A 13,650-nucleotide genomic window follows, 5' to 3' on the forward strand; every position below is an offset into this window, starting at 1 on the left:
GGGCTAATATAGTGTTCTATTTTAGATAGGCGATACGCACAGACAGACACATTTAGTTATATAAAAAAAAAAAAATGGCCAAAAAAAAAACAACCTCGGGATGTGCATGAGGTCAAACATTGATATGCATGAAGAGGCCCAACAGAATAACAGGAGCTCAAGGTTAACAGGAAGCAGCTTGTTGGGATGAGCTGGAGGCCGCAACGAAGTCAGTTTGATGTTGGGTAGTCAGCAACACACACGGCTACCACAGATGCTAGGCGCTCCAACCGCAAACTGACTTCACCATTGTAAACTAGAGGGGGAGACTGCACAGGACCAAAACAAGCTTCTGCATAGAGAGTTTTTGAAGGTAATGTGCATTTCATTCTGATAAATGAGTTTATCAGATATGACGCTCTATCTGAAGCCGACGTAAGCAGTGGTTCACCGTAAGACGAGATAAAAACAGCCATTTAATGTCTAGTAACATTAGCTAGCTATGCTAGATACCTAGCGAGATTACAGCTAATGCTATTGTCAACTTCCACGGCTAGCTTCTGTTAGCATTAGCCTACTAGCCACTTGAAGGGATAGCGGTTAGATAACTTGTCAGAAACTTCTGTAAACGTGTGATTTGTCGCGTGGCCTCTGAGTGTTAATCAAAAAATATACCGCAGGAAACCTGTAACCAGGTGAGTTGTAGTTGTGATCATGTTTTCAGTTTATTAATTGATAATAAAAGTAGTGAGCCACTCAGTCCTGGGTGGTTTTAGATAAGCTAGCTGTCGTTTTATTGTGGCATATGACAGTGGATGAATATTTAACATTTGGACTCCGTTAATGAGTTGTTTACCTTCTTCTGCATAGTGTTTCACTGATGGCTGATAAAGAGGAGACCATGGACGCCTCTGATCGCCATGACAGTCCGCCGTCAGAGAAGAAGAACGGACGAACCTCGTTGCTGGACAGCGGGGAGGACTTTGAGGTTTTAGATGAAGAAGACATTGACGACGAGCCGCCTCCTCTGGAAGATGCCGGAGGTGGGAAGGGGAATAACACAGATGAGTCCGAAAAGAAAAATGCAGACACAGATTCAGACCCTCCAGGACCAGTGGAGGAATGGCTGGATGTGTTAGGTAAGTAAGAAAAGCCCCATGGTAACATCTAGCAGAATATATTCCTGTGGAAGAAAATTCAATATAAATGGCCTGACCCTTCTACAACACAGAGCCCAAAGTGTTATGATTGCCTTTAGTTATGACTGATTTTGTCTTCAGGTAATGACCAGCTGAAGAAAAAAGTCCTGGAGGCAGGGGAAGGACGAGACAGCCGCCCACAGAAAGGACAGAATGTAAAGATTCATCTTAAAACTTGCTTGAAGGACGGGACACTTGTAGAGGAGCAGTCTGACCTCTCTTTCACTCTCGGAGATGGAGATGTCATCCAGGTAAAAACTGACATATTTTTCAAAGGGACAGATAAAATTACGCAATTTCACAGTTTCATAACAGGTTATGCTTAATTTACTTCCTACTGACAGCAAGTTAGTGTTCTGTTGTGTATGAATCAGTATCTCACCGTGGTAAGATTTTTCTTCTCTCAGGCTCTGGATCTCACAGTGCAGCTGATGGATATGAGAGAGAAGGCCCTCATCCAGTCTGATGCAAAATACGCATATGGTGCCCGAGGGAGGTAGGGAAGTCCTCTAATTTAATTTGTAATGACAGCTTTTATATAACCAAAATAGTCCAGTCATACTAAAGCTGCTCTGGATTCACAAACATATGTAAATTCCCTTTCTTTACTTTACAAAAAAAGCATAGCTGTACTTGCTTTACAGGCTCTGTATTTGCATGTTCTGCAGCCTTCTGTGATGCACACGTTCATTGGGACATGTAATAGCTGAAATTCATCATGTTATCTAGTGATTGATTTTTCTTAATTATTTCCTTAACTCCTGATCTTGAATATATTTCTTTATCTTTCCAGTCTTGAACCAGGGGTTCCCCCCAACGCTGAGCTGTCTATAGAAGTCGAACTGCTGGAAGCTACTGATGCCCCAGACCTGGAGCTGCTGCCCCCTGCAGAAAAGATTGCCCTTGCTAGCCATAAGAGAGAAAGAGGCAATGTTCATTATCAGCGTGGGGACTACGCTTTTGCGGTCAATTCATACAGCATTGCCCTGCAGATAACAGAGTCTAGTTCTAAAGGTGAGATGCAGGTCAGGTTTTCTGTCGGTGAACTATGTGTATGATGCTCAAAAGAGTTGAGAATGTACTATAATCATGTTTTAAAACGTTTTTTTCAGTTTTTATTTATGCTGTGGTTTCTTTTGCTGCAGTTGACATTAGTCCTGAGGAGGAGAATGAGCTGATGGATGTCAGAGTGAAGTGTTTAAACAACATGGCCGCTTCTCAGCTGAAACTTGACCACTATGATGCAGCACTTAAATCTTGTGTCTCAGCTCTGGAACACCAGCCAGACAACATAAAAGCACTTTTCCGCATGGGCAAGGTACATGTCATTATTGTTCTCACTCTCTGTATTACTCCATGATAGATTGTTTTCCTAAACTTACTTGTATTCAATCATAAGGTACTAGCCTTGCAAGGTGAATACACAGAAGCCATTCAAACTTTGAGGAAAGCGCTGAAGCTGGAACCAAGTAACAAGGTACTTCTGTCTTTTTCACTAGGTCATTTGTTTTTGGTAAACAGCTTCAAGTGTGGAGAAATAGCAGCTCTTTCTTATGGCCAGTAGGTGGCGCCATTGCATGAAATATTAAATCAGTTTGTCGTGCAAGGTCAGGTGGACTGCTGATTCATCATTTCAGAGGATCTGTTTTCATGTTGTTGCTGTAAATAGGTTTGCCCTGCACCCCAGCCATATCTAATACCAACCACTGTTCCTGTTCTCCTGCATATACAGTCAGGTATATGTGGTTCTTTGGCTACACGAGTCCATCTCACAGAACTCGTCTCAGTGCGTGGGCTACTTGGATTCACTGTGAGCTGCAGCAGCATGGTACTCATGCCCAGAATCCCCCACTTGAGTCCTACACCAATCTGTCAAACAGCACATGGCCTGGCCACCACTTAAGCTTTCTATCCAGCACACACAGTGTAAATATAATGTACTATTACATTGTGCAATAGTGCATGTAAGGTTGTTTGCTGTTTTAATGAGCCTGTGTTTAAAAGTATTTGCACTTTTTTTTCAAACCTTTATTTTAGAATTTTCAAAATAGTACACTCTGTACATCATTTGAGCAATTACACCATGATTATCTTCACACATGCAGAAAAAAACAGATCAGACAATTTGTACTAGTACACAGTTATATCTTCAGTGCAATACACTTTTTTTGTTAAGATTTAATATTCTTAAACACTTTGCATAAGCAGAATCGGACGTCATTCTCCCCAGCAAATATAAAAACAGGCGAGACACACCATTAAAGGGATTCACTAAGAACTAATGGCTAAAAGTAGACAGTAGACATATCACAAATATGATAAACACGTTACATTTGATGGTTGCATTGACAGTCCAGAGAACTTGTGCAATATAGGATAAAAGGTGGCTGCTACAATCATGTCAAGTCTTGTTCTTATTAGACAACCTCAGCCTTTCTAAGTGCAATGTATTGATCAATTCTTCTATCAACATATCATTTGATGGTCTGCAGTCTGACTTTTTCTTGCAGCTACCATACCATCTAGCGTTAATAAATAATTTATGCACATTCCCAAGGCTTTCCTCCCAAGTCTCCTCATCTTTTTTTTAATCACTCAACTCAGTCACAGTATTGCACTTGTCATCAATATGTCTTTGAACAGTGTGACAAAAGTAGAAAGTCAAAGTTGTTGATAGTTTGAAGAGAAGTATGGGAGGTTATTCTCTAAAAAATAGACACATTTTCCTTGGATAATCCCAGTTATGACATTTTTTCTGCATACATCCAAGCTATCAACACACATTTTAAAGTGGCAATTAGCTTTTTTTAATGTTAAGGATTGCTGTTCTATAATGATGAAAAGCTTCCCTAAATAGCCTCATGTTCTAACAGCAAGAACAGTGGGTGTGCTTCAGTGACAATACAAGAACGCTCCCATTATAATCAATGAGGCGGTCTTAAACAGAAGCAGGCGTCATGGAGTGACAGAATGATGGTCTGTCTCTCTTTTCCCAGCTTTGAACGACATGCTGTCTGCATTTTTTACACTGGTGTCAGCCATTCATGCCCTCTATCTTCAACTTTAATTGATGGGGGAATATTTATTTGTCTCTGGTTTGTTTACTTTTTGACATGACATTCAGGCTTGACTGTTCCAGTTCAGACAGCCTCAGTTGCTGTTAGTACAGGATGTTACATGTTTGTTTAGTTAAATCCTTGCCCTGGGGACAACACAGTGTTGTGTCATCTTTGTCATTTTGGTTGGTAGTTGATTGCACAACAGTGGTGCCAACTGCACAAACACTGTGCTTTAAATGCATCTGCTTCGTCTTAGCATTAGATACGAAGAGACAAATCCTCAGAGTAGAGACACTCACACTTACTCTGCCTTACCCACCAATGTCTTTAAAGATAGACTGTCCTCAAATATTACAATCGATTCCACATTGCTGTAATCTCGCTCTGTCAGTTTCTGAAGCACATTTATGAGGCATAAACATTTTAGTTGTCTCTGAAAGCATTGGTTTGCTTAGTCACTAAATAGCTTTAAGAGCAGTGAAATGACTCAGATCTGAGACAATGTTGGAACAATAACTGGACCCATATCCTGGAAATGGATGGGTATGTTTGTGATGATTTCTTGTAAGAAGACAAAGAATGGTACAAATATTTCCTCTCCAGGATTTATTTATGGAAGTGTTCAGTTAATTATTCATCCATCCATCATGATAGCAAGAAAATTACCTCTTGAAAAGCCTTTGCATCAAGTAATTTTTCATGCTTTCCAGACCACTTGTGTCTATTTATGTAAGGGTATTCTGATCCTGACACACTCCTATTAACAAGGAAATCAGTCTTAGGTTGTTATACAGTAGCGGGACTTTGTTTTCCTTATATTAGGATAGCTGTGTTGGCAGAATAGAGGGGGGTTCGGATGTTGATCTGGAGTCTGCAACTGTCTTGTCTCTTCTGTGTAGACAATCCACGCTGAGCTCTCCAAGCTGGTGAAGAAGCACTCGGAGCAGAGAGGAGCGGAGCAGGCCATGTATAAGAAGATGCTGGGTAATCCTGCGAGTAGTGGCAACAGTTCACAGAAACACCGGGCCAAGTCTTCATGGGTGAGAGTCATTTCCTGAGAAAACAAATCTGTTTCGGCGTTGAGCGTTTTGGGTTAGAAAACAGCTTGAATTTCTGTCCATCGTCACATGAGGCACATCATGCACTTCCTTTAAAGTAATATGTATGTCATCATCAAGGGAGCCTTTGTGTGGTAATAAACAATGAGCATCAGTAATGATTCATTTTAAGTCTGATGAATATGCTCTGAGCTTTTGACTGTGTCAGCAGGCAATACAAGCACCTAGTCAGCTTTAGGAATGGGTTGATATCAGAATTCACAATTATCCTGGTCGAAATTACTGTGATTCACAATATTATTCTGTTAATCATCAAAATATGCTTAAAAACTACAGAACTTGTACTTACTTACTTATACTAATGGGCTGTGGCTAAATCAATGTTGCAATAGTCGTAAATTTACTACTGTTACTTGCAAACGTAGTAAATATTCACCTGAGACTGTAGCCAGGCATAGGATGGGATGAGAGGAGCCGCACCACACAGTGCTAACATAGATAGATAGATAGATAGATAGATAGATAGATAGATAGATAGATAGATAGATCCTTTAATAATCCTTTACAGGAAATTACAGTGTCACAAACATTGTGACATTTGCAGCAATTCAGAATAAATCAGGAAATAAATGTAAGACTCTACCTAGCTAGATAGGTCTCTCAAGTCACTTGGTTGATATTTATGATTATCTTGATAATTGAAATTCACTAGAATCAACTTATTGTGTTTTTTTCCGGTTGTTGTTGTGATAAAATTGTATACCATTCCATCCCTTCAGCACCCCCTATACCAGTAGTTCTCAACCTTTTTGAGTCGCGACCCACAATTTAACATACATACTGAACACAATCTCACACGCACAGTTCAGATCACCCAAAAAAGAAACAAAATGACCAAAAAAGACACAAATTGACCACAAAATGATAAAAAAAGACACAAAATGACAAAAAAAAGACACAAAATGATGAAAAAAATACACAAAATGACCACAAAATGACCAATAAAAGACACAAATTGACCAAAAAAGGCACAAAATTACTAAAAAAAGACACAGAATGACCAAAAAAAGACACAAAATGACCAAAAAAGACACAAAATTACAAAAAAAAGACACAAAATGACCAAAAAAAGGAAACAAAATGACCACAAAATGACCCGACCCCAAGGTTGAGAATAGCTGCCCTATACAACCTGCTTAACATTGCTTCTCCATTAATTTCTTCATTTTATTTCCCCAGGGTCTCAGCTGGAAATGGCTATTCGGCGCCACCGCAGTAGCCATCGGTGGTGTAGCGTTATCCGTTGTCATAGCTGCTAGAAATTGAAGCACGCCTGTGATGAGGCTGACCCTGCGATGTGAGCCTAAACACAGAAGCACATCTGGTGGTGCCTTCTGACTTTTGGTCAAGGGGGGTGGAGATGTCAGTTGGTCAGTTGCCTCTTCACTGTCACTCTCTTTTCTCTGCTATGTTTGAGAACTATACGTGACAAGTAATAATACATCAATATTTGCATATGGGAACTGTATTTTCCAGCCTTGTAAATGTGTAGGTTCATGCATATCTGTCACGTTGCCAGACACTGTTTTTTCTTTTGCTGCCATTGTTTTTGTCTTTGGTAATTAATGTCAGAACTGATTTGAGCATTGAGCTTACCATAGATTCAAATAGGAGCTATTTAAGAATATTTTTCCCCATTAGGACTAGTTATTGTGATATGATCCTATGTTAAGCTATCTTTTTAAAGCGTCAGATTGTGATTGTTAAATTAATATTTCCCATCCAAGAGAGAATATGTGATTCCACTTTGTTTTGATTATGGTACAGTGTTTCTTGTTGACTGATGTAATGCAGGTTCTCTATTATTTAAGGTTCACACATCAGTGGAGTTTCTGGCTTGTGTGATAGCTCTCGCCCCCTTTCCATCGACTCTACAGCAATACAACAGTCAGTTTGTTGAGACACAGAAACTGTTTGTGTCAGTTCTTTGGTGCGTATTGAGGCTAGAGTTTGTTGCTATATTCTACTGAAGAGTGTTCCTAAAATTGTATCCACTTCTTTAACGTGATTGGCAAAAATATAACACCTCATAAAATAGTGCAGTTAAACAAAATACAACAAACTGCAGCCTCACAAAGTACCATGGAATCAAATCGTGGTCCGTCTGACCGTTTCAGGAGCATCAAACCACAAATAATAAGAAGTATCAATGCAACTTAAGTAAATGTACTTTCTTTTCAACATTTGATGAATGGTGCATTTCCTTGTTCATAGTGGAGGCAGTTATCACCTTTAACCCAAGGACAGAGAATGGTACATACTCAGTGATGTGGCTTTGAATTATTCTGAGCAAGAGTTTATTTTTATTATTCAATTCCAGTCAATTATACCTCAATTGTTGATGATTAAGACCAAATGTTGAAGGATGACATGTACAATGTTGAGTGTGTATGGGGTTTTTTTTTTTGTCCACAATTTTTTTTTGTCTGTGATGTTTTTCCTTAAATTATATTGCTTTGGGTGTTCATTTTACTGTTTTTGATTATTGCTTTGCTACATACAATTAATGTGACACCACTGAATCTGTGGCTTCTTCAGAGTAGATGGCAGGCCTACAGGGCCAAAAGTTGAAGTGGTTGTGAAAGTTCCCAGCATTCCCTGTATTTGTTAATTTTATATTCATCACAATAAAAGCTGTCTGTTATGAAGCAACTGTGTCAGTTTTTTAAGGTGTCACACTTCCTGCTACCAGTGTAAGCATCAGTGAGCAGGTATGCAGTGATTTCTACCTTTTTAATGTTGAGTTTCAGGCCCCCATTGGCTACAAGGTGATAGCAGCATTTATGTCTAATTACCATTGTTATAATTTTTAAATGTTATAGAAATACCTACGCTTCCATTAAAATTAATGTTATATTTGTCCAGAAATAAATATAACATGTTATAAATATGTTAATTGTATTTAAACATTTTTCTTTTAAAAAATATTTTTGATGTATGCATTTGTAGACATAAGATGGTATAAATGCTGAAATAATGGAATGTGTTTTGACAGCAAGATAACTTAAATATTATATTAATCAGAATTAGAAGTATGTGTGCAACATACAAGTAATTTGGTAATTTGATTCCAGTTATACAATGCTCACAGGGGTACTTAAAAAGAAAAAAACAGTTAAACACAGAATAAACTGAGCAATAATACATAAACTATAATATGTACATATAGTGTCACAATCAACAATACATGTACTGGAATATTGATCCGATGAATTTATGGTTTACCATAACTTAACCATCACTTATTTATTATAATAGTCAATCAAGTATTTAGATTTCCCCCTATTATGTTTGCTTTCAGCTGGACAGTTCCATATTTTTTCGGGATATTCCCAAGCTGTTTCTTTTTCTTTTTTTTTTCCAGACATTGACGTTGCGTTGACGCAATCAGATGACCTATCGTTTCCCACTTCCTACGCATTACTGATGTGCAATACTCACTTTCAAATGCTGTGTTAAATGCTGTTAAAAATGTATATTTTTTTATCCAACCATTGATAACTACATCTATAATGGCAAAAAAAACCAACAATAGTATCATGAACCACATCCACGTGTTTTCTTCAAATTTGTGAAATAAAGAAAAGTCGGTGATTATTATAGTGACCATGTATGAGTAGTTTGTATATATAATGTTGAATTATAATACATATACTGCAGTGTGAATGTAGTTGAGTTTTGCTAACACGTGACTATATAGGGCTGCCGTGCCGCTCGCGGTGACTTCATCACCAGGGACCGGTCATTGAATATTCATTAAAAAGCAACGGGAGTTCTCGGTTTACGACAGAGCGCGTTCGTCCGTGCGCGTGGTGGGAACGGTAGCAAGATGGCGGCGCTGAAGGAGGAGCAGTGCTACGGACTGTCCTGTGGAAGAGTGAGCAACGGTAGCAATGTCTCCGTCTTTCACGTTAAACTCACTGACAGCGCACTGAGAGCGTTTGAGGGCTATCAGAGCGGAAAGGTAAATGGACATTTTCGGTACCGTGACGTGTTGGTTTACGTTTGAAGTGTGTCCGCGAGGCTGTGACAAACAGAGTGAGGTCAGTCCTCCTCACTCTGTCTGCTGCTGCTGCTGCCTTCATGGCCGTTTGGCTTTTTAAGTGTCTAGTTTTTTACCAATCAATGTCTCTGACTGTGGAGCCCTGTGCTCGGTCATTTATCAAGCTGATACTACTGGAGCTCCTACTAGTTATTTCATTGTGTATTGGGGTGTTTAATTATACTTGACAACAGTTTTTTCGGTGTTGTTGCTCACTTGACTAACCAAATTACCTATGAGATTTTCAAATTAAAACATAGCAACTTCTGCTGCGTGTACAGATGTTTCCAGAAAGTTTGTTAAGCTGTCAAAAAAAATCTGGCAGACCTTGCTAGCTAATCTAGCCAGCAGCTGCCCACACACACAGTATGTTCACAGCTAACGTTACCATTGGATCTTGTCTTGAAGTCTTGTCTTTTTTTTGTTAACTCAAAGGAAGAGCTTCATTGGTTGAGTATGTAATGGCAACATGGTGAGTAATTGGGAAAAGTACCCAGTATTCACGCGAAAAATGGCCATCTCCTCTCCCAACCCCCTCACTGCCATTAAAGGCTCATGTTCACTTGACAGCTTCAGAAGTGCGTCAAAGTTAGGCTATTTAACGCATTTTCTTGTCAGTAGTAGTTTTTAAATGAGGGATTGATTTCAAGGTTTGGTCTCTGAAATGGCTCTGCTGCTGCTGCTGTTTCTTGCTTGGCTCTTGTGCAGAGAGCTATAAGTCTGATGTTGGTCATCTAACGTTTCAGCTTCTATAAATATTTGACAGGGAAAACCTGGCAGGCCATGAGGAAAGGGCCTTATCTCCAGCTTCAGTGGCTGTGAACAGTAAGACTGCAGCTGATAAGTCAAAACAATAAAATTGTGACAGGTGACTAGTAGTTGTTGGGTGCAGTGTTGGTTAAACCAATGTGTGACACACAAAAGATATTGGGGCAATCCCTCATGTCCTTTTAAATATTGTAATTGTATCTACGGTAGTCACACTGGCAAAGATTTAATCTCTGAAAGTTTATAAAGCGCCTAGAGAAGTCAGCTGTTCTCATATTTTGGTGATTGCACATGAGTAAAAGCTGTTTTTTTGGTTGTTTTTTTTTAGCTGTGCAAAGTAGGCTTACGTGGCCTCATTTTCATGAAACTTCGTAACCGGCTTGGCTAGGCATAGCAGCCAAGGAAGAACTGGTTTAATTTTTTTTTTTTTAAAGGATCGGAATCACAGGGCGGATAAACACTTTTTTTTATTATTAAGATGGGGCATTTGGCCTTGGTTCGAGGTCTGCATTCTGCAAGTGCTCTTGTAGTTCATGTTGTGATTTCTGGCATAACTGTTTTGTGCTTTTGAAATATAAGATGGAAGGAGGCAATTTTTTACCAAATATTTCTTTCCAGAACATGAAGCACATTTGGATTGCAGTGTCCAAATGGCTTTGGACTGATGGTTCAGGACAGCTTCTTCACTTTTTGGCTAGTATCCCAAACTTGATGATAAATTGTACACCAACTGGATATTTCTTATGCAAAGTAGTTCATTTATCTTTCAGCTTCCAGGCCTAATGTTTGCATTCTTATTTTGACTAAAATGTTGAAAAGCATATACACTCGCAATGATTTTACTTTACTTCCCATACTTCCATACCTAGTGGCTTGTTATTCAGAATTTATACAGCTTGTACATGGATGGGGAAAGATGGAAGTAAATGAATCATGTTTGCTAGATGCACCTTTATTGCCTCTTGTACAGACTTGCAGACTTGCTTTCCACTAAAGCTGCATTGCTCACTGTATGCTTACTGTCTCGTCTTTTCCCTGTCATTTGAGTTAAAACCCTCACTCACAGCTTGACCAGATTCAGGTTATTGAGTAATCAAATGTCTGCAGGGTATATTAGCTGTGGCTGCTTGGTTTGTGGTGAGGGTAATACAAGCATGTGATGCACCATTTTGGGGATCTCTAACCTTAGCTTCCACAAAGGTTTGCATCAGGTTTTTGGGGAGGTGATGTCCTTGTGATCAACCGTTTGGGAGATGCGATTTGGCACTTTGCGTTGGGTCTGTTTAAATTTGCTATTTGCTGTAGGACGTATGTATGATGTATGGGGAAAAAATACAGTTCTTTCTCCTTTATCATACAAAATGGGGACCATACAGGCACATAAGCACTGTTAGCATGCCTGTTGACAGTTGTTGTTGTGGCCCAGTCAGTCTTCACACTATCACAGATGAAGAGCATACATCACACCACCCATCTGACACACAGTAATCATGCACAGGCGCGCAGGTGTGTGCTGCATTTGTGTGTATTACATTATGCTGCCATACAAACAGGAGTCTCCTCAGTCAGACACACTGACATCTGCATATTTAAAAGTAGCATATTGAAAATTAAAGGCCATTAAAGCCCAACATTATTAGCACAGAGCAGTGCAAATATATTAAGCTCCTCAACTAACACGAACCATATGTACCCAAACATGGATTGAAAAATTTGGTCGAATGTCTTTCAGGTTTGTTATATAGTGGAATAACAAAGCTTTGGGCTTTTTATTTGCTTGTGTTAATATTTTTCTTTGTTTCACGTTATGTTGGGAGATATCTACCCTAAGCTAAATAAAAAGAAACAAATCAGCTCAGTGGTTGAAATTCAAGCTATATGCAATTATCTCTTACTTTCCGAGTTCAGCAACTCCTGTGCTTTGTTGGAGAGTTACCCTGTTGCTGTTATATTAACCACCTTTGGGGTCAAAATGTAATTTACCAACAAAACTAAGAGCCAATCATTATGATACACAACACCACCTCAAACTGCAGCTCATATTGTTCTCAGTGTGTCTCGGATATCTTTTTAGGGGAGCAAAACCTCTCCGCTTCCTCATAATTCAAGCACTGACTGTCACCCGACAGCAGGGGTGAGCTGGAAACTCTGTAAAGGAAGAGGAAGAGAGCTACAGAATGACACACGCCTTTCAGTGTAAAAGTTGTATTTAGACAAAGCTGGAAATGTTTATGACCCCAATTTTGCTATTGTTTGACCGGAGACTGTATTAACACTGATGGGCACCAGCTTTTATAAGTAAAGCTCAAATCCAGGCTGCTCCAGGCATAATCACTTTAAAGAAATCACAGCTAGCAACAAACACATACAGCTGGAACAGTTAATCTCTTACTTGTGTCATTGTAAAGTCATTGCATTCCTCTACATTGTAGGAGGCTAAGAGGCTAAGCTAAATGTTGGTCCAGATGCAAAATTAAGTTTAGCTCTAAATTACATTTATGCTCTTATGAAAAATAAATATTTCTTATTGTGTTAGTGTATTGTCCAACAGCAGCCATCAAGTAGCAATAGTTCAGAGTATTGACTGCTTCCTGTATGAGACATAACTATCAGCTGGTTCCTCTGTTGGTGCGTCTGAGGACAGAGTGAACTAGAACTCCTGCTGCGGGACTGGCAGCCCAGAGAAGGAGACCTTTTCTCTCTCTCTCTCTTTTTTTTTTTACTGGCTATGACACAAGCAAGGAAATGAGTAAGGCTACTTGAACGTCATCACTCTGAAGGTTATGAAGAGTACAGATAAAATTGTAGAATTATCTCTATGAATGAGTTTTCCTTACAGCACAGTATTGGAGAACGCCATGTTTAAACTGTTTAATTCAGTAGTACTCTGGGTTTTTCTTTTCTTTCACACTCTGATGCTTTTAAGACTGCAAGCAAATTCCTCAGACTTCTATTAATAAAAGTAGCTGCAGCTCTCCCTATTTTCTTTCCCAATTTTTATTGTGTTTTCCAAAACTCTCAAAATCCCAGCAGAAATACAATAAAAAAAATGTAGAATTCATTTCATCTTTGAGCTTAATATCATATTCACAGACAGTCCAGAAAATCAGGCATATATATCTTGTGTGCTGGCACTGCAGAATGACACTGGTGAGAGATGAGTAGTTCCATTTGAATATTAAAAAAACTTTAATAGGCCAAAGTCACATATTTTTCCTTGTGGTGAGGTAATGGATCAGTGATTATAAACTGAGAACATGAATTCACAGCAGTGGCACCCATCTTGTTGGCACTTCGTTCTGTGTTGCATTTATTTTATTTTAAGGCCTGGAACGAATATAATGATGCAGTTTATGCTTTATCCTGTCATCCAGTACTTTTAACCACAATTAAAGAAAAACCTGATGGTTTAGTGACAGACGAAATACCTGCTGTGGTAGGTTGACTGGGGGAACAAGGCAACAAACGTGTCACGCCGTCAAATT

General features: G+C 39.1%; 2 protein-coding genes across 4 annotated transcripts in view; both read left to right on the top strand.

The window, feature by feature from the left end:
- The first annotated feature begins 225 nt into the window (after window positions 1-225).
- fkbp8 (FKBP prolyl isomerase 8) lies at window positions 226-8,003 on the top strand. 3 transcript variants are annotated; one of them, XM_059342009.1, is made up of 9 exons: window positions 226-352; window positions 850-1,118; window positions 1,260-1,429; window positions 1,586-1,674; window positions 1,972-2,192; window positions 2,324-2,496; window positions 2,578-2,655; window positions 5,137-5,277; window positions 6,535-8,003. In XM_059342009.1, exons 2-9 carry the CDS (start codon window positions 860-862, stop codon window positions 6,619-6,621), a joined length of 1,218 nt encoding a protein of 405 aa, XP_059197992.1. In that variant the 5' UTR covers window positions 226-352; window positions 850-859; the 3' UTR covers window positions 6,622-8,003. The 3 variants fall into 3 exon arrangements, with proteins under 3 accessions (XP_059197992.1, XP_059197993.1, XP_059197994.1); XM_059342010.1 differs by lacking the exon at window positions 226-352 and adding an exon at window positions 356-431; XM_059342011.1 differs by lacking the exon at window positions 226-352 and adding an exon at window positions 402-414.
- Window positions 8,004-9,146: 1,143 nt separating this feature from the next.
- The window catches only part of ell (elongation factor RNA polymerase II), a 44,596-nt gene continuing 40,092 nt past the window's right edge, over window positions 9,147-13,650 (top strand). Inside the window, exon 1 of the mRNA XM_059341993.1 lies at window positions 9,147-9,319. Within this exon, the coding sequence (XP_059197976.1) occupies window positions 9,185-9,319 (135 nt within the window). The 5' untranslated portion in view covers window positions 9,147-9,184. The remainder of the gene's footprint in view (window positions 9,320-13,650) is intronic.

This window comes from Centropristis striata, chromosome 9, assembly GCF_030273125.1.
Source record: "Centropristis striata isolate RG_2023a ecotype Rhode Island chromosome 9, C.striata_1.0, whole genome shotgun sequence".
Taxonomy (NCBI): Eukaryota; Metazoa; Chordata; class Actinopteri; order Perciformes; family Serranidae; genus Centropristis; species Centropristis striata.

Bases quoted from the DNA above. Each gene is read 5' to 3' on its own strand.
- fkbp8 (XM_059342009.1), top strand. From the start codon at position 860: ATGGCTGATAAAGAGGAGACCATGGACGCCTCTGATCGCCATGACAGT. The intron at 1,430-1,585 runs GTAAAAACTGAC...TTCTTCTCTCAG, and splicing joins GAGATGGAGATGTCATCCAG to GCTCTGGATCTCACAGTGCA. The intron at 1,675-1,971 runs GTAGGGAAGTCC...TTATCTTTCCAG, and splicing joins GCATATGGTGCCCGAGGGAG to TCTTGAACCAGGGGTTCCCC.